The 19,650-nt window shown below is 37.0% G+C and overlaps 1 protein-coding gene across 1 annotated transcript in view; it reads right to left on the bottom strand.

Annotated features, from left to right (window-relative positions):
- Nucleotides 1-19,650, bottom strand: part of alk (ALK receptor tyrosine kinase) — a 394,553-nt gene that overhangs the window by 33,416 nt on the left and 341,487 nt on the right. Inside the window, exons 9-11 of the mRNA XM_084393327.1 lie at nt 18,025-18,191; nt 16,156-16,250; nt 2,720-2,821 (exon numbers count right to left, since the gene is read on the bottom strand). Of these exons, the coding sequence (XP_084249453.1) occupies nt 2,720-2,821; nt 16,156-16,250; nt 18,025-18,191 (364 nt within the window). The remainder of the gene's footprint in view (nt 1-2,719; nt 2,822-16,155; nt 16,251-18,024; nt 18,192-19,650) is intronic.

Raw genomic sequence — 19,650 nt, 5'->3', positions numbered from 1 at the left:
TAGCTAGATCAAAAGAGTGCAGAATCAACTTTGCGTTGCGATCGCGTCACGGATAAGCCACTGCACGTGCATCATCAAAAGCGGTTTGTTAAGAAAAGTGCTGAGCTGAATTTTTGTGCCAGCTGTGCACAACAGAGCACTTTTAAATGAGAATAAAGTCTAATGAGCATTTAGCCCCATTGTATTCTGTATGCTTGGCTTAAGAATAGGCCTATATAGACCTATGGGTCGCGTCAATAAATACGTTTGAAAACCACTGCTCTGTATCACATGACTTGCTAGAAGTGACATCATTTCCTTGGAGGGAAAGCAACTCCAAGAACAAAGTTTCAGTTATAAATTTTTAGAAGACTTATCTACTAGCATAAAACATAACATGTCTGCCTTATTGTGTCCGTATGGATATAGTTTTATTTAATAGACTTTATATATCTATTAAAATTCTACAAAATCTTAATCTTCTGCCAGCATGTTGTTCTTTCCTAGCTTGTAATGGGCTTTATTAGATTAAAACTTTTAAGGTCCACCCTGTTACATATTGAATTGTAAAGGTCATGTAACAGCGGTGTATACATTTCCTAGACCAAGTATATTGTTATATATTGACCAGCGTGTATTTCTGACAGATTTTTTTTATTCCACCAGTTCAAAATCCACCAAACTGTAGGAATCATGATTTAGATGATGACATTACTCTTGCCTCATACTTCTCCAGCACACTCAGCACGGTTCCCTGGTGTACACCAGAGTTTTGAAATCTACATTTTCACCGATTAAATGAACCAAACTCTGATGTCACATGCACTCAGATTTGCACCAAAAGCTGTAGTGTAAAAGCACCCTTGGATGTTGCGACTGGCCTTTCAACACTGTTTGATCTGAAGAGAAATAATGGTGCATAAATAGTCCAGTAGATGGCACACTTTATTTTCTCTGCAGTGCACTTCCGTTTCAGAGAGAGAGAGAGAGAGAGAGAGAGAGAGACCGTATATGAGTCTCTGTTCATAAGCATTCATCTTCTATATCCATTAGAAATCCAACATATTTGGTGTACTCAAGCATTTCAACAATTTCAGTGTGCTCAGAAGGAATTACATGGTCTGGACTTTGAATTAGGTGCTTTAATGTTTGCAGTGAATAACTCATTACTTGCTGTGAAAACAAAGACTCCAGAGTTTTTATAATACACAACGCTACTTTTGTTGGGAGCCGGGAGTGTTGTTCGGATCTCACATCCATGTCTTCAAAATATTATCAGTATTTGGGAAGCTATTTTGTGTGTATAAAAGTGTTCCAGTTAACATTATCTTAAAACATAAATAAATATATATTTCTTTTATTTTTTTTATTTTTTTCTATTGCTATTGTTTTAGTTAGTTTTAATGGAAAACATCACGAGTTTTGTTTCCCATCATTTGCTTTGTTTTATGTCTGAGTCATTGTGGGTTCCCTTATGCATTTATGCACAGCTTCAAAAACTTTGCTGATTGTAGACACGCTGATATAGAGAATAAAATGTATATATTATTCAAATAGAATGAAAGATCTTGAATGTACTGCACATTATGTTACTTATTGTGCCCAAAAACATGATCTATTTAATGCCGGGTTCAGACTACATAATATTGTTGTCTGTTACGATAGTCACTGTGTCAGATTATACCATTTTGACTCCTAAATTCTTGTGTCGTAGACAAGAAACAAGCCAGACTACACATTGCTTAACGACCAATCATCGTTTGACGTCTTTAACGATGTGTATAATATCATCGAGTAGGCGGAACTAGTGACTGACTTCCGGACACAAGAGCATAAAAAAACAATGTTTGTACACTAACTTAATGCTATTCCAGAACTCACCAGGTTGCTGAAGCGCCTATCATTTGCCAACAGTTATCTTTTTTCACTCAGTTGTGGTAGTCCTTCAATGAAACATTATAATGGGCAGGAATATTGTTGCTTACTTATAGCTCCACTAGCTCCTCTATTGCATAATTGAACAATACCATCGCCTCTCTTCGTTTCACCATGTTTGAAAGCGGTATGGAAGAGCTTCTCTGCTCCTGATGGTCATTGTCACAGAACCCGTCGTGATTTAAACATGCTAGTCTTTCTGTTGGGACGTCACGAAGCTTTAGTCGGTTGTCATCCGCTACGACACACTATACGAGATAAAACGATCAATTAATGCGTCCTGATGCCCATTGTTGTTTACAAATCACCACCAAAGTCTGAACCCAACATAAGTCCATATGTCATACTGACAAAAAATATGCTTCTAACCACAGGTCAATAGGTTTGCAATGCTGTTTGCGGATGTTCAGTTGGAATGGTTTCGGGAAAACCCAGATTTCTTTACCTGTGTTGATAAAAAAGAAACTTGTGCCTGTATTTGGCTTACAATACTTTTGGGGAACACACCCCTGCATGGCTGTTTTTCTGTATATGTCAACCAGACGGGTGTTTCTTGAGTAATTGGGTTAGGTGAGACCAGTTAAAACAGACTATTTGAACAATGACTGAAAATATGTTTGTTTTAGCGCTCATGTACTGTATAGTTTCAATACAATAGCAAGAATAAACGTGGACTGCACCAAACTTCAGACTTCTAAATCACACTGGGGCAAATTTCAGTCTGAACAAGCTAGATAAAAGTGAGAAACCATTCAAAAAAAAAATATATAAACAGCTCAAGCACATGAAAGTAGCTAAAACTCACATTCTGTAGACGGTGGTGTAGTGGTCTTGATGTTCTCAGTGGTTGGGGTGGACGGGGTTTGCGTGGGGCTTATGGGAGCCACCGGAGGAAATTCTCCATTGGCTGAAGATGAGAGAAAAGACACAATACATTGTTGCAGTCCAACAAAACTACAGCAGCCAGAGAAAATCTTGCAGGCATTGAAAAAGCACAAAGCTCTATTTTGCCTTAAAACATTCTTTTAGATAATATATTCCATGACAATACACATTCTATAAAGCTAGTAATGATATTAGCATATTTGTCTTGAGAATTGCTTGAATATGCGAGAAACATGCGCTGGAAAAATGGCTCAACTGTTTGCATATTTTTCACATTTTGAGAAATGTTACAGTTTTTCTCAGTCGCTTTGGTGCATTTCTCACATCACTATTTACATTTGCACAACAGTTAGTTCAACCTCCACAACATTTAGTCATTTGTGCACATCATAGTAGCAGTTTCTCATTCCTTCCAACAAATTGCAAATGCTTTTGGACATGCATCAAATACTTTCATACAACTCTCTGCTGTTTTATTACATTATCATTTGCTTATGTCATGTCAGTCAAAATTAACTATACTTGTGAATGCTGAATAGTCATTCCATATAAAACTAATAGTCCTAATTTCATTGCTTGAGTCATTACATACAAAAATGTTGAACTAGTTGTCAAAATCTGTCATAAAAAAAAAAAAAAATCCTAAAAAAGTCTCCTAAATTGAACAATTTGCAATTGAGCAAGAGATGATATTCGCTGTGATGTAGATGAAATTATGTGACCAGACAGAGAGGAACGTCTGGATGTGCATGAATGATTACAGTCCTGTATGTTGTATGTTCAGTTCCAATACAGTATATAGGCCTACTGCAATATTGTGTACAGTTGTGCACAGGGAGTTTATGTTCGTTGTAAATAATGGTGTATTTTTTCTTTTGCACAATGCTGTGAACAAATTAGAATTGCAAAGAGCATATGCAGTAAAAATGTGAAACATACATATTCAGTGTCTTGTACTCAGTTACCTCATAAATACAGTAATGTGTAACTTTACTGTATTTTTCAAATGGCTGTGCAAATAGTATATAGTGCTGTCTTGAGCATTTTCAGGTAGTGTCACCAAGATCTGACTTTTATCATTGGAAAACATTTACAGAGTAAACTGTCATAATGAAAACATGACTAAGCCATTTGACTATCTTGTTCATAAACAATGGTGTCAGGACTTTTCATCTTGATGACACTGACACTTTCATTGACATAAATACTTGCTTTTGAGGAATGGGCTTTCCATTTTGAGCAAGTGACACGCTTTTGCAGGTTATCAACAAGGTTTTGTAGTTTGTACTAATTGTTTTGAGAACTGCATTAACTGTTGTGCAAATGTAAATAGTGTTATGAGAAATGCACCAAAGCGACTGAGAAAAACTGTAATGATATGCTAATAAGGATGCTTGCTGATGATGTAGAAGTATCAAAAGGGTGAGCACTAGACCTTAAAATCTTGATATTAATTACTCAGCAGGAACAATTCCATGTCACCAGGCCACTACTTATAAATTCACATGTAAACAATGGATAATAAAAAGTATATGCAAATGAACCATAACCTTTCTAGTGTTAATTGCTAATATAGGCTATATTTTTAAGCCACCAAGAATTTATGGCTATCTAGCTTTTTTTTTTTACAGAAAGCTTAATAAAACCTGTTTCTGGGTGCATGCAAAATTTAGCCAGATGCATTTGCATTTCATGAGGATTTAAAAAAAAAAAAAAAAAAAAATTCTCTTTAACTGGATTTGACATTTCCATCACCTCCTCATGCGATTTTCATGGGGTAATATTTTATGGACAGGCCCGCTCTCAGACATGCAGGATAGTGAGCAGTCAGGGTAAAACATGTATTATCTATATCATTTTATTGTGTTCTTCAGGTCTTGATTCTGATTGGTTGATGTGTTGATTGCACAGCTATGAAGTAGTTCCAGGATTGCTGACCACGTAACAATTGCAAAGCACTTTGACTCTGACGGTTTTTATGGAAGATATTTTATTTGTGGCACAGGGAGGTAGCTTTAGTGATGAAAACTCAAAAAAAAAAAAAAAGTGTCACCTGTGATTAATTGACTCCAATAATTGAATCATTGGTCACACTTTATTTTACAGTGTCCTTGTTGAACGTGGTACGTGTGCTTGCTAAAGTAAAAACAGTGAATTAATCACATGCGACTAACCCTATAGTAAGATGTTGTTTATTAATATGACTCAGTACCTAAATGTATAATTACACTGTAATAAGGACACACAACTGAAAATGAATGAAGGTTTACATCACGGGTTGGGGTAATTTTCAATGAATTCTTCAAAACCTCAGTGGGGAAAAAAAGCAAATATTCAAGCGTTTGTCTTCAAAGAGTTTCTAGACTGTATTAGTCAGATTATGAAGCATGTTATAATTTATTATTGGATGTTAAACACAGTCTAAGCTCCTCAAAAGTAGACAGCCGCCACCAATGGTGTCAAGGGTTTAGTTCATTAACTAAACCCTAAAACAACTTTTTTTTTTAGTTAATGATCTGTAAGACTGGGGCTTTATTAGTGCTGTTAATTGATTCGAGTAAATGTTTTGACATTTGGGTATAAAGTGTTTTAATTCTACAATATATGGTGTATAAAAACGTCTGAGTGCGGTGGCTACTGCATAGTTTACATATAGTTTTTTTTTATTTATTTTTTATCAAAACCGAATATGTTCATTGTTGTATATCAAGCAGGGACACGTTTGTGTGCATTTTGTTTTGTGATTTCACCGGAACGAGAGTCTCTCCGCAACGGATTGAAACGCGCGTCCGTGTAAAGACTGTGCGCGAGCCACAAGAGGACAATGTACGTACCACTGACCGCAACGAGCACTTCAGTTAAAAAACAACACATTTTAGCGCTAGATCACCTCTTATTTAACAAATGAACTAAATGAATGCTCTGCTAGAGTTAACTGGAGATGTATTATTTATTTGTATTGGTACATCCGTGCCGCGAGATGTTTCAAAAGTGGAGGGGACACAATCGACCCAGGCAAAAAGTGGTGGGGACATGTCCCACCCCGCAAATTACGCCTATGTCAATCAATCCGTCACTGCGGGTCTCAGGTGCACACCCGCTCCGCCCTGTCCTCGGTTCGTCCCCTCTGTCTCCTCTGGGCTCTGCCCACTTTTCCAGCATTTTTCAAATATTGCCAGTGGGTGGAGTTAGGCTCTGACCAGGGGTTGAGTTACACTTTAATTACTATGACAAGCCACATGAGCATCTGCATTGTTTCAATTGTCAACTCCCTGTGAAGACAAATCACCCCTTTCCCCCAAACGTACAGTACCTGCTCAGACAATCCTGGGACTCTGTGATAAATGCTACCTCTCATCTCATCTCTTAATCTTTGCTTTAAAAATACTCATCTACTCCCACGAAACCCCCACACCACTCTCTGACTGGAGCTGGCATCATTCATCACAATATGGACTTCCCGTTAAAGGCTCCTTCCCATGATGCACCCTGTCACAGGGCTATTATCTCTCCTCCCATTTCAGGAATCAAGAAGGAAGTTGATCCGTTAAAATCATACCTCTGAGACACCCTGCCTTGTGTCTCATGCAAAAAGGAAAGAAAAGTTTTGTCTTTTACAACAAACAAAGTCTAAATCAAACAAGTCTGTAGATAGTAGTTACTCTAGAGCAGTGCCGGGTAGATTACTTACAAACTGTAGTTGGTTACTGATTCCAAATTAAGTGACACAAAATGTAGTTACAGTTAGTTATGTAATCCATTACATTACACATTAAAGATAACATAATCTGACTACTTTTTGATTACTTTTGACCTAACTCGTTTATCACATTGATTTGAATAGAATAATCTTGTACCATATTGATATAAAAACACAAAAAGAAAGAAAATATGTCTTTCTTGACTTTGTTATCAACAACATGAAGTGCATTACACAATAAATTATGTCAGGCTTTCCCAGACTGGAATTTGTGATGGAACTACAGGGATTTGTGAGTTTAACGGAAAGCTATTTAGAAATTAAATCCTAAAAATGTCAAATTAATTTAAATTTAAAATAAATACAATCAAAATAAAGCACTTATTAAAAAATATATAATTTTATTTGTTCACCTGCATGGCACGCATCAGAGAACTGTGAACTTAATTTTATTTATTATTTTTATTATTATTATTGACCTATTATTGACCAAACTTAATAACTTAAAATCTCAAAGGGTACTTCAAGTAAATATATTAGATCAAAGAGGTTCAGCTGTCAAAATTTGGGGAATCCCTGCATTACATGTAGAGTAGGTATAAAAATGGATTTGTAAATTTGAATGTGTTTGAAAGATATTCAAAGACAGTTAAATCACTGAGTGATTATTCAAATAATAATGAATGTGTTTGTCAGAAGCTAAATAGATATGCAACCTTGCAGAGAAGAGCTATTTAAATATGCAACTTTAAATTGTTAATGCTCTGTAAATTTGGGAAAATGTAAGATTTTGTATTTTTTTCCTTGATATATATATTATATATGATAAATATTATATCAATACATAAAACACTGCCCAATATACAACTTGACCTGCATAGTTTTATATGTTACTTTTTATGAAATGAATGCACTCGTCGATATGGCAGTGCTATTATTGACAGGTCCTTTAGACATTGCAGCATGGCAGTGTAGTTCATTGATTGTTTTTGTTGATTATGACGGCATTATGCTGTTATGTGCTGCTCATTTGCAGTCTAGCATGCAATGTGAAGTTTTTCAATTGGATCTGTCAATGAATAAATGAGATAAATAGAAAACTAACGCATGTTACTTATTTGATTTGAACTGAAGCATATAGCATACATTTAAAAAAGTGACATTCTATATTTTGCTTCCAAAAAATACATAATATGCTACTTGTAATGCATTACCCATACCATGCATGAATTGTAACCACAAGGCCATGGCTCTGATTATTCATACATTTTTGACTTCCACTGTGGAAAAGTTACAGGTAGTTTGACTGCAGCATTACACACTGCGGTAGACCATTTTTGGCGGGTGGTCAAAGATGAGATTTCTTGAACCTTGGAAGAATGTAATCCTTTGCTCCAGGGAGAAATGTCACTCAGCAGTTTTCCAAATCTGCCAGGACAATCAGAAAACACCTTAGTCATCGCTCTTCAAATACTTCAATATGTCTCCATATTCAACTGGACAGCTGAGATACTTGAATGGTGTCTATGATAATCCGAATCCTAAAGCCTAGAATGAACATTTAACAGCATAGTTCACCCAAACAATTTACATTCTGTAATCCGTTAAACACCATAATGTCATTCCAAACCCATGAGACTTGGGTTATTCTTCAAAAAACAAACAAATTAAAGATATTTTTAATGAAACCTGAGATGTTTCTGTCCCTCCATTGAAAGTCTAGTTAACCAAAACTTGAATCCAAGTCTTGTGAAGAGATATGATCACTGTATATGATGAACAGATTTAGGCTTTTATGGATAACATCACATATGGTAAATATAAAAGCTGTGTGTGATCATTTTTGGATATTCTACATTTTGGTTGGACATTCAAAGGTTGGACAGGAACCTCTCATTAAAAAAGAATCTTAATTTGTGTTTATTTGGGTGACCTATCTCTTTAAGACCTTACACTGCCGTCTCTTCATTTTACTGATCCGAAGCATTTATTTTTGCCAATCTGAGATATAGTGTGTTATTGATGCCACTTTTATTTTTAGTGACAGTAGAGAAAGAACAGGAAATAATGGGTGCAATGGAGGGTAATGAGATTGTGAAAGTCACACTTAAACTTGTGTTCCTCACATCAGTACCAAGGCTCAATTTTTTTAAGGATGTGTTAGGGCATGGCATGTGTTAGTATTCCAATATCATATATATATACCCAGGGCCCTAAACGAATCCAGATTAAGCTAGATGTCAGAGGGGTTTTCTGCCCACTGTCAGTTTCGCTTAAGGGGGATGTCAGACGAGAACTTTTAAATGCGTGCTTTGTAGTTTAGATAGCAGCACTTATTGCAGTGCTGCAGGGAGAACGATAAATCAAACGTGCAAACTTGCAAAATTCTCTTGACACAATTGTAGGCAAGAATACATAGAAATTGCACCTGCATACGTGTAAGCTGCTCTGGCTCTACAAATATTTAAAACCTTAAGCCACACTTTAAAATTGATTTCAATGTATTGTATGACAAAACATCAAATCAAAAGTGGCATGAATTCTTACATTCTTACATTACAAATAATAATACAATATTGTAATATTAACAATAATATTATTCTAATATATGATATTTGCTATATAATAAAATGTATTAAAATGCAATTTGGCTTGATATCCAATGCAGTTTTTTGAATTGAGGCTTAAGTACTTTTTTAGCACGCTAAACATGGGATGGAAATAAATGAAATGAACTAGAACACACACACAGCATGCAGCACTCCAAACACATTTACATTTGCTTGAACTAGGTTTTCAGTCGGAATTCAGAGCAATTCTCACTGGACCACATAATATCTGACTCCAGCTGCCAGATACATTCATAATATTTCAGCTTGAGGCTTGATTTTTTTTTTTATTTTTTTTTTTCAGTAATGGTCGATTGAGTTCAAAATATAGGCTTGGACTCTTGACAGAAAGTACGTTGCCCTAAAGCCAAGTATGGTTTATGAAATAAAAAGTCAATCTGATGTTTAAGACTGGGACAAATCTATGATGAATATAAAAGCTACCTGAACCATTCTTTCTCTCCCTTTGTCTACATTTCAGAATTCCAATATCTCCACTTAAATAGCATATCTGGCACCCATCGTCCCTGCGAGATACACTCATTGTTGTCGAGAAAGCACTCATTAGGGAAACGCCAAACCATCGCTGAGCAGCTGGCATTGTCATAAAAGCAGCGCTGGGTGATTTTTACGAGTTTTGGGCACCACAGGTAGTGCCGTAGAATGAATCCTAAAAAACCTAGTATGACTTTCCTGACAGACTTTGTTTTATTTTTTATTTTACTGTTCCATCACAGACTGCCACTCCGGGTAGGCATGCAAATTTTCTTATTGATATGACTCCCTGTTCCGAAGAGAAAACTAATAAAAACGGGATAAGTGAGTCTGCCACCATGCCAAAGCCGGGAAATAGAGGTAAACACCCACAAAGTGAATCCGGTGCCATCTGTTTCATTTGGAGACCAGTGAGACGAAGTTACTGCTCTGACAGGAAACACACACTCAGAAAAAAATTACTCTTTTAACTAACTTAATTCAATTATGGACAGTGGTTCCACATAAGCAAATTATTTTTTATTAACATTAATGGAATTTTTTGTAATCTATGTAAACTCCTTGTGTTGTGCTGGGAACTAACAAGCACTGCACAGTTTCAATTAATGCAACACAAATCATTCATGTAATCCAACACAAACCAATTAAGTACACTTACATTTTACATATTGAACAGATTGAACACAATCAAATTAAGTTTGGACAAAATGTATAGCAATTGTGTTGCTTAAGCTCATTTTAATGAAGCAATTTGAACAAGCAGCCAAAATATATATATTTTTTCAGGGCAATATAATGTGCAATATAATAAAAGCATTCCAGAACAGACTTTCCGAAATACTAACAGAACTGAAAGACTTTGCCTTTAGATTAACTTTATATTTTCTCTTACGCCATGCATCTTACCACCTTCTTCGCACGCCGTCTTCACCCAATACATTGGAAATCGTCACGTTTTTTTTATTTTTTTTTAAACCCTTTACATTAGTTTAACGATTGATAATTAAGTATAGTGGAAAATTATACAGGTTAAGTTAATTAAACGCAATACATAAGTGTTTTGGGGGTCAAAGAAATATACGTGTGTTACTTAAGCAAAAAATATTTGGGTAAAAAGAACAGTGCCACAAAACACAGTTTTTTTTTTTTTGAGTGCACAAAGCAATAGAATTGTCGAAACTTTATTTATCGCCACATGACATTGCATAAATTTGTTCATGCACTCTTTAGAATGACATCACAAGCTCATTAGTGGCAGTCCAGTTGGACCACCCAAGGGTTGAGAGCCTTGCACCATGAAACAATGTTGATAGATCATTGCTTGTGATTTGTGGGAATAAAAGCAGCTTTCTGGTTACCAGCTCTGAGCTAAACACTAAACCAGTGCTTTTCAGCTCCAGTCCTCTAGGCATCCAGGCCACTGTCCTACAGATTTTAGTTTCAAAGCTCAGGCTTTGAGAATTTGTGCAGCTGTTACTGAATTTTAATGAATTAACATGTTCATGATTTGTTTAATATATTTGATTTAAGCATTACCATTTTTTTCTCCTTAGAAAAATCTTTTGATGTTTAGTTGTAAAGTTCATTAACAGTATTATGTGTTGACATATAGTAAGAGTTTAAAGCTATAAAATTAATGTGGATATCATAGCCCAAATAATTTGGAAGAATTTGATGAGAAATGTAGGTGTTTATATTAAAATCTCAATAAGAGATAACATGAAGAGAAGTAATGTTAACATTACTTAATGCATTAGGAATCAGGAATAAAAATAAATAAATAAAATGGTAGCTAATTCGTACAAATTCATACGAGGACATATTTTACGAGTTGCCCAATTCATATGAATTCGTACGAATGACCTACCCCTGACCCCGCCCCTAAACCTGTCCTACACTGGGATTTCGACAAATCACACAAATTCGTACGAATGAGGTCGTACAAATTCGTATGAATTAGCTACCTATAATTCACTCGTACATTTTTATTTTTTTTTATAACAAAAAAAGTAATATTTCTTTGGGCAAATGTAAAGGTCCTTCTAAACCAAAAGTGAAATGAATAAACCTCAGGCTGAAGGAAATGCAAATTCACGCCTGAACAGTAGAGGGCGCCGCTTAAACAAACCTTTCAGCTGTGCTGCCATTCTGAATCGCAGAAGAATAAGGAGAAGAAAGTTCAAAACTCTTACTTCAGCAATAAAACCCCCCCAAAAAAAGAAACACAAATGTGATGTTTATCTGAAGTCATTTTTGCTTATTATATGGTTGAATTAGATCATTGAAAGTCAGCAGCAAAGATTTTGGTAAATAAAGTGAGATTAAATACATAAAGTATATTGCATTGCACTGTCTTTATTCCTTTTGAGGCATACTGAATATTCTTTTGTGCAAGTGAGATGAGTAAATGCTCACATTTAGTCTAGAACTACAATAAGCATCATGTTATTTGTAATGCGTTACCACTGGTCATTTGTTATTCAATGTTAACTACTGCAATAACTAATGTTAACACACAACCTTACAGTAAAGTGTTACCAAAATCTCGTTTATTGCTAATTTGTGGTGTCTTTGCCAACCTGAGCACAATTTCTGACAGTGAGATTATATTTATTCCGAAATTCTGGAGGAGACAGATGTCAGATTAATACAAGAAAAGAATCTGAAGAGAAATCTCAAATTCATCCATTCTATCTCACTGCTCTCTAGGAAAAAAAAAAACAACTGATCTTTTGTGGTGTATCTTTCCTACGGGAACTGACAAGCATGTTATGTGGATCGTACAAAATTTAAACAATTACGTTTTAAACAAATCAGTCATGCCATTGATGCACACTGCTTACCCTTGGAAACACTGCTGGATGGGTACCGCAAACCCCAGTGTGATGATGTATAGCTATAATATTTAATTTAGCCTGGGAACGATGGCATAATATATAACTCCACACATTCCCAAGTGTCATCGGAAAGGGAAATGGCAGAAAGGATGGATTAAATGGCAGCCGCAGTGCAGCCGTGTCGAATCGATGTGTGGCAGAAAATGGCATCAGATACAAATTGCTGGGCAAATATTTCATGGACCAAATGAGCTATTCAACATCAGTGGCCCTCTCTCACGCCAACGGAGACTCAGATCTTACAAAGATATTCATCTCATCGTGTCTAATGATGCTTTCAAATCATCACACTGTGAGGATCAAAGTGCCAGGCATCAAGAGAGAATTTGTCTCGCACATATTATTAATGTATGTTCAGGTTAAGCTGTCTGCTTTGCTGTGTATTACTGGTCCTTAATGCAAGTAAACATTACTGAAAGCTTCAACAAACTGGAATTATAAATGAATGTGTTTTAAACAGCACAACAAACAACTGTAAAGCCCTATCCACTCCTTCTGGGAAGTCACACACTTCTTCTTGCACTGTTGCCAGGGTCTAGAAGGGCAAATGTATGATAAAGTCAGTGCCAAGTTGATTCCAAATGCCAAAAGCTGAAGTAAATACATTGGCTCGTTCGGAGAAAAAAAGCGAGACACCATAAGGCCAACAAATAAAAGATCTTATCCTGTTTAATCCAAGAGGTTTGCATTAATGATTCCCATTCCTGTTCTTTTCCCAGCTGTGCAATATCCTGTGCTGATCTCCTTCAAATCCGTCTTAAGAGCCCCCTCAGACGGCTCACAATTTCCAGCACAATCAAAATGTGGAACTCGAGTGGAAGCTTTTCTTGTCTTCTTAGTACTGGCTAAAAGGCCTTGTCATTCTTGAGTCATCAGTGACCGGCATCTTGGTTAACGCGTGTCAGAGTCGCTGTGCGAAGAGTTGATTCCAGCTTCAGCAGATTTGTATGAAACATCAGGTCTGATCTACATCCATGGCTTTGTGTTGTCAATCTTTGTTACATCACACAATGAATTAATCTTCATTTGAAGATCCAAAGTTTCTAGACCCTGGCAACAGTGCGAGAAGTAGTTGTCAAAGACGAAGGGTTCGTATCGATACTGAAATATCTGAAAAGATTCTAATACTCCTTTTCTGCAATATCGATACACAGATACCAGCTGCACGTTCTCGCTCTCTCTTCTCTCCGATGGCGATTGACCATTCGCTCGTCTTATTCACTGCAGTTGAATAGTGTTGGATGTTAGGTCCTGAAGTTCGGAGCGGGGTTGCTGGTATTGTACATTATTTTACTCATTCCTGCAGGTTTCGCGCTCACCCCAAAAGTGATCTATATAAGTGACGCTCTCATAAAGCTGCCTCTCAAACAGCTCACGAGTATCAAATTGAGCTCTTTTTTGTGGGTCATTGCGCTTTAACGGTCAAATACACACAAAATTACCGTATTTTCCGCACTATAAGGCGCACCGGATTATAAGGCGCACCTTCAATGAATGGCCTATTTTAGAACTGTTTTCATATATAGGGCGCACCGGATTATAAGGCGCATATAGAATAGAAGATACTGCAGTCAAATGTTTGACTGGGTTTGCGTTATGCAGTGGTCACCAACCTTTTCAAGCCTAAGATCACATCCAAAGTCCAAATGTAAACCAAGATACCTTGTTTATACTCGACGCGTCCGCATGAGCGCGAAGTTAATAAAAAAAATAATATCCGTCTGCTCAGGCAGATTCGGCTTAACAGCGCGCGCGCCTCTGAATCCGAAGATGCATGACTTTGAGCCGAATCTGCCCGAGCAGACGGATATTAGTAGTACATCTCATCACACCGGCACCCAGTTTGCGCGTCTAAATCAGTTGTATGGTCTGGTGTTCAGTCTAAAACAAAACAGTTGCGTCAAGTATAAATGCCTCGTCTGTTTGGGGAGTTGCGCGCGCAGTCAGCGGAGGCTCGCGCTCTGGTGTCAGGCGAAAGTATAAACAAGGTTTAAGTCAGCGGTTGTTTAACAGACGTTAACATAAGGCGCCAGATCCATATATAAGGCGCTCCGGATTATAAGGCGCACTGTCGTTTTTTGAAAAAAATAAAGGCTTTTAAGTGCGCCTTATAGTGCGGAAAATACGGTATGTCAAAATGCCCGTCCTGGTGAGTATTTAGGTGAACACATTAAGTTTCGGAACAGACGAAAGAAATCACGTGTAACTGTATATTGGATCCGTTCATAAGCTCTTAAAGGCACACTATGCAGTTTCCATTATTCTCAAACAGCGACCCCTAGAGTCGCTGTGGAGTACTTGTATTTAACGTTACTGTCGTAAATACCACTCACACAGAGCCGTCTCTGCACTCTTCCGACCGCGTTTTCTTCGTCGACTCTGCCGTGATTCACGTCTGAAATGCGTGCTAGTGTTTTCCACAGAGGCTGCTTCATATGTTGCTGATGTATGTGACGTCGTGCAGTAAAGCAAGTCGTGATTCTCGCGAGATTTGGCGGGGCGCCACCTCTCAAACTTGCACTGCTGGTTTTGCCATTTAATTTCTGTTGTATGTCTTACCTAAATATTACTGTTAGACCCACCTGAAAAACTTTAAGCCATGTTTATTTCATTTGTCTCTTTATTTTATTGTATTTATGTGTGCTACCATTTGCAATTTGTTTGTTTGTTCTTATTTTATTACTGGCGATTGACTTTAGTTCAAACTTTCAAATACAGTCTCCTTGTGCCTTGTAAGCAAGTGTAAGTGTAAGCTCAATTGCTTCTTGTGTAAGCAATTGCAACAAAATTATCAAAACATTATTTTGGTATCGAATTTATGGTATCGAATATCGAAATTTTCAAGGTATCGTATAAAAATGAGAAATTCCAGCATCATGACAATACTAGTGGGAAAGGGCTTTACAATTGGTTGTTTTGCTATTTAAAACATTTCCATCTATAATTCCAGTTTGTTGTAGCTTTCAGTAATGTTTACTTGCATCAAGAATCAGTAATACACAGCAAAGCAGACAGCTTAACCTGAACATACAGAAAAAATATGTGCATGAAAAATTCCCTCTTGATGGCTGGCACTTTGATCCTCACAGTGTGATGATTTTAAATTCAAGAGGCCATTTTAGTCATGACGTTTATTTTTTACAAAGGAGCACCATGTTTTTTGGACATTACAGATAATCTCTAGGTAGCTGGTATAAACATCTGCAAATATTTTCAGGTTGTAATGGCAAGCATGAAAGCATCATTTTAGATTTACATTTATAAAAGCTAGCAGCTCACACCAAATCAATTCTTTCAATTCACCAGCTCTAGTACTCTGTATCTAAAAAGTTGATGTCAACCAGAAAAAGTCAACCAGTCAATAAATACTCATGATACACCCACAATGGATCAATTTCAGGCACCCTAAGCACTGTAATAAAATAAAAATAAAAAACTAATGCTAATCGAGCAGTTTCAGAGCGCTCTCTTTAGGCGAAGTCAGTTCCCTGAAAACTGCAATTGAGCTTGAATGGAGGGGGTGGAACCGGCCACTAAAAAACCTATTAGTGGATGGTTAATGGTTATATTAATTAATTATTTTTAAAATGGCTACTTCTATCATCTCAGGATGGAAAATGGCTGATAATGAAAATAGTGAAGATGCAACACTCACTTTCAAGGAAGCACTCCATGCTCAGAGTGAAGTTGTCCACAGCAAATGCAATTCCTGCACTAGAGGAAATATCAGCACTGAACTGCAGGTAGAACCTAAAGTGTGACCGAGAAAAAGGGAGATAAATTAAAGAGAGTGAAAACATCTTTTAAGCCGAGACACACAGCAAGAAGTGGATAGCTATTAACTAGAGTTCCTTTGGAACAATACACACTAGAAATTAAATGTCTATAAACATGCTCATAATGTCATTCCAAACCAGATTATTTGGTCAGTCCAACAAAAAAATAAGATGTTTAGCAGAACGTCCAGGCTGCTCTTTTCCATACTTCTAATAATGAATGGGTACTGAGGCTTTCAAGCTCCAAAAAGAGCACAAATAAATTCTGTTAAATGTGTCACTATGGGCCAGATTTACTAACAGCTTCCACCAGCGCAAAGCCTCTTTTGGCATATATATAAAAAAAAAAACTACTGTCAGGATTTACTAAAAATACGCAGTGAAAATTTAACGCTGAAAAGGCGTGGACAGGATTATTTTTGCGGCTGAGCTTATTGCATATGCATTTGTAGAAGTTTCCCTTCCAGATGGAAACTTTATGGGAGGAGAGAATTTAAATAAATCATGCAAGGTGATTAACTAAGGTTTGCGCTAGTCAATTTACTGTTTTTGTGCCATTATTTAATGCCCCCAAAAAGCACATCCTTAAACCAGACGCTAATTTGCGTTGGTCATTCTGGTAAATATTCGCCAGTAGATCACACAACAGAAGTTTCCACTCCCATCTGCGTTTTGTTGGGGGGGATTGCGCTCTCTCGCTAATTTACCCTGTTTCGTAAATCTGGCCCTCTGACTTATCCCTAGTCTCCTGAAGCCATACGATAGCTTTATGTGAAGACTGGAATATGCACTGACAATTTCATTTATGCTGGTTTACCACACTGCAGGTTTAACGTCACATGTTATTGGATCTCATATTTGGAAAACAGCACAATGGGCATTCTGTTAAACCTCTACTTTTGTGTTCCAAGGAAGACAAATCTAGGTGTCATTCTTTAGCTAAGGTATATCTCCAAACCACCACAAATGTATATTTATGGCTACAGTAGAACCCATCAGATTTTGAATAAATCCCTGAGAGGAGTGTTATCCCCTGCCCTAATATCTCCCATGATAATAAATGTGTAAGAATTGGCTCTTTGGGTCATAGGGCATGAAGCTTTGCAGCTATGCTGTGAAGTGGTAGATAAATCTAAAAAAAATTAACTACAACAAGAAAAGGGGAAGGAGGCCAGGAATGAAATTTTAATCGCCCCCTGTGGACTGGAATTAGCGAGACCCTGGATAACAAGAGTGGAGGTTGGGGCGTAGGGAATTGTGGGGGTTTTGAGAGTGTTAGATGAGATTCCAATCAAACATGTAGAGATGTAACATCCTCCTATTTTCCTCGGCCCTCCTTACTCTTACAAGTCAAGAGCAGTTGCTAATTGGAGTGAAAGTGTGGATGAATGGTGAACCTCTTCATTGATTTTTTTTCCCCTCTGTCAGTTTTTTTCTTCTGGAGAGAGTGATAAGGTGAGCACAGGATGTGCGGTGCTGTGCCGGGCCCATGGCAGGGATGCGGCACCAGTGGGATTCATTAGGATATACGAGTGCGAAACCAAAGGTAAATTTCTACAGCTTGCTCAAAGGTAAGCGAAAACTTTTGCATATGTATCCGAAACCTCATTTTGCATGAATTCTCCTTAAGCAGAAGCATTCCAGTCATTCTTTACCTGATTATGCCATTGTTAAGTTACAAATAATGTGCACACTCAGACCATGGAGGATATTCAGCATAAATTTGATGGTTGTAACTATAGACTTACAGATCCACCAAACCGAAGAGTGGTAGGGTAATGAGTTTCCACTTTTCCCCCATATTAGCTTCGCTTGTTGAGTTCCAGAGACTCCGTTGGCCCTCGGGTCCTGTGCTGTTCTCTATAATCCAGAGAGATAGCACTCCATTTGAAGATCCACACACCCAGAACTTGACCTGTAGAAAAGATCACAAAATCAGATTTGGTATAACACTTTATTTTGATGCTCCTCAACACACATTCTACTGACTATAAGAAACTTTGCATCTACATGTCAAGTTTTTCTACTTACCCCAACCCTAATACCTAACCCAAACCTAGCAGTCTACTAACAGTCTACTAATAGCCTAATATGAGTTAGTTGACATGTAGTTGCAAAGTTACTTACAGTTGATGACAGTTACCAGAATAATACTTTTACCGCTGCTGTTCCCGCGGCGGTAAAATTGGGGATGTGTATTTGCTGCCTTTTACCGTTAAGAGGCGCTACAACAACAGACTTTGAAAAGTGTCAGTTTATTCTTTCTATTGCGAAATCTGCCGTGGCTCATTGAGAGCTGTAGCAGATACATTCAAGTGAAACATTGTAGTTACATGAATTCATAATCCCAACACTAAAGTTACCGTACAAATTTGGAACTGAAACAAATATAGGCTTCTATTATTGCGTAAAATTTAAGCAAAATAGGCTTTTATTTTAAAATTAACATTAACATTGTGAGCTATGCATGTCAAGGTTATGTGTCTTATACTTTTTGTTATTTCAATTTGTTAGTAGGCCTAGGTTTATGAATTGAAACATACCACACGTTTTGTGTGGTACAATTAACGTTGCGTTGATGTTAGTATATATGTGCTATTAAGAGTTTTTTGCAGTAATTCATACATTGATTAAGAAGGACCTTTGAAATGGGCACATATCCAGACGTGCAGTGCCTGGTATGCAGTGGTGAAGAAGAAAGTACAACAGATATTGGAAGTCTGCTGCATCCTTCACAACCTAGCACTCAGATTTGCATGATTCATTTAATGTACCAGGTGCAAAAACAATGCAGACAGCACATGCAAATTAATAAATGTATCAGGAGGTGCAAAACATTTTTGACCAGAACTGTATTCTTATATTTTGGTTTCAAAGCCATATTTGTTAAAGTACTATTCTGGATTCGAGCCCAGCACAGTGGCATAATATTGATTCCCACAAAAATGTATTTTGACTTGGTTACTTTAAGGCACTAACAATGTAAATGAATGAGGCCAGGACACCAACCCCTGGTTTCACAGACAGGGCTTAAGACTAGTCCTAGACTAAAATGTAAGTCTGAGCTGTTTCCACTGAAATAAACTTGCACTGACTGATCTTAAAAATATATCAGTGCCTTTTTAGTTTTAAGATGCACATCGGTAATGTTTTTTTTTCTAAGCATGTTTATAAAAATTACTTAAATGTCCTAATTGATCTATGGTCTAATCCTGGCTTAGTCTAAGCCCTGTCTGTGAAACCGGGCCCAAATGTCCCTACAAGTATAATAATACCAGTAAATGTTGACCTTGTGGGGAAACTTTTTTGGTCTCCATGAGAAAACAAGCTTATAAATCATACCGAATTATCTTTGTTATTTGATCTAAAATAGC

This window comes from Rutilus rutilus (genome assembly GCF_951802725.1).
Source record: "Rutilus rutilus genome assembly, chromosome: 21".
Classification (NCBI taxonomy): domain Eukaryota; kingdom Metazoa; phylum Chordata; class Actinopteri; order Cypriniformes; family Leuciscidae; genus Rutilus; species Rutilus rutilus.
This window is presented reverse-complemented; position numbering and strand designations above follow the sequence as displayed.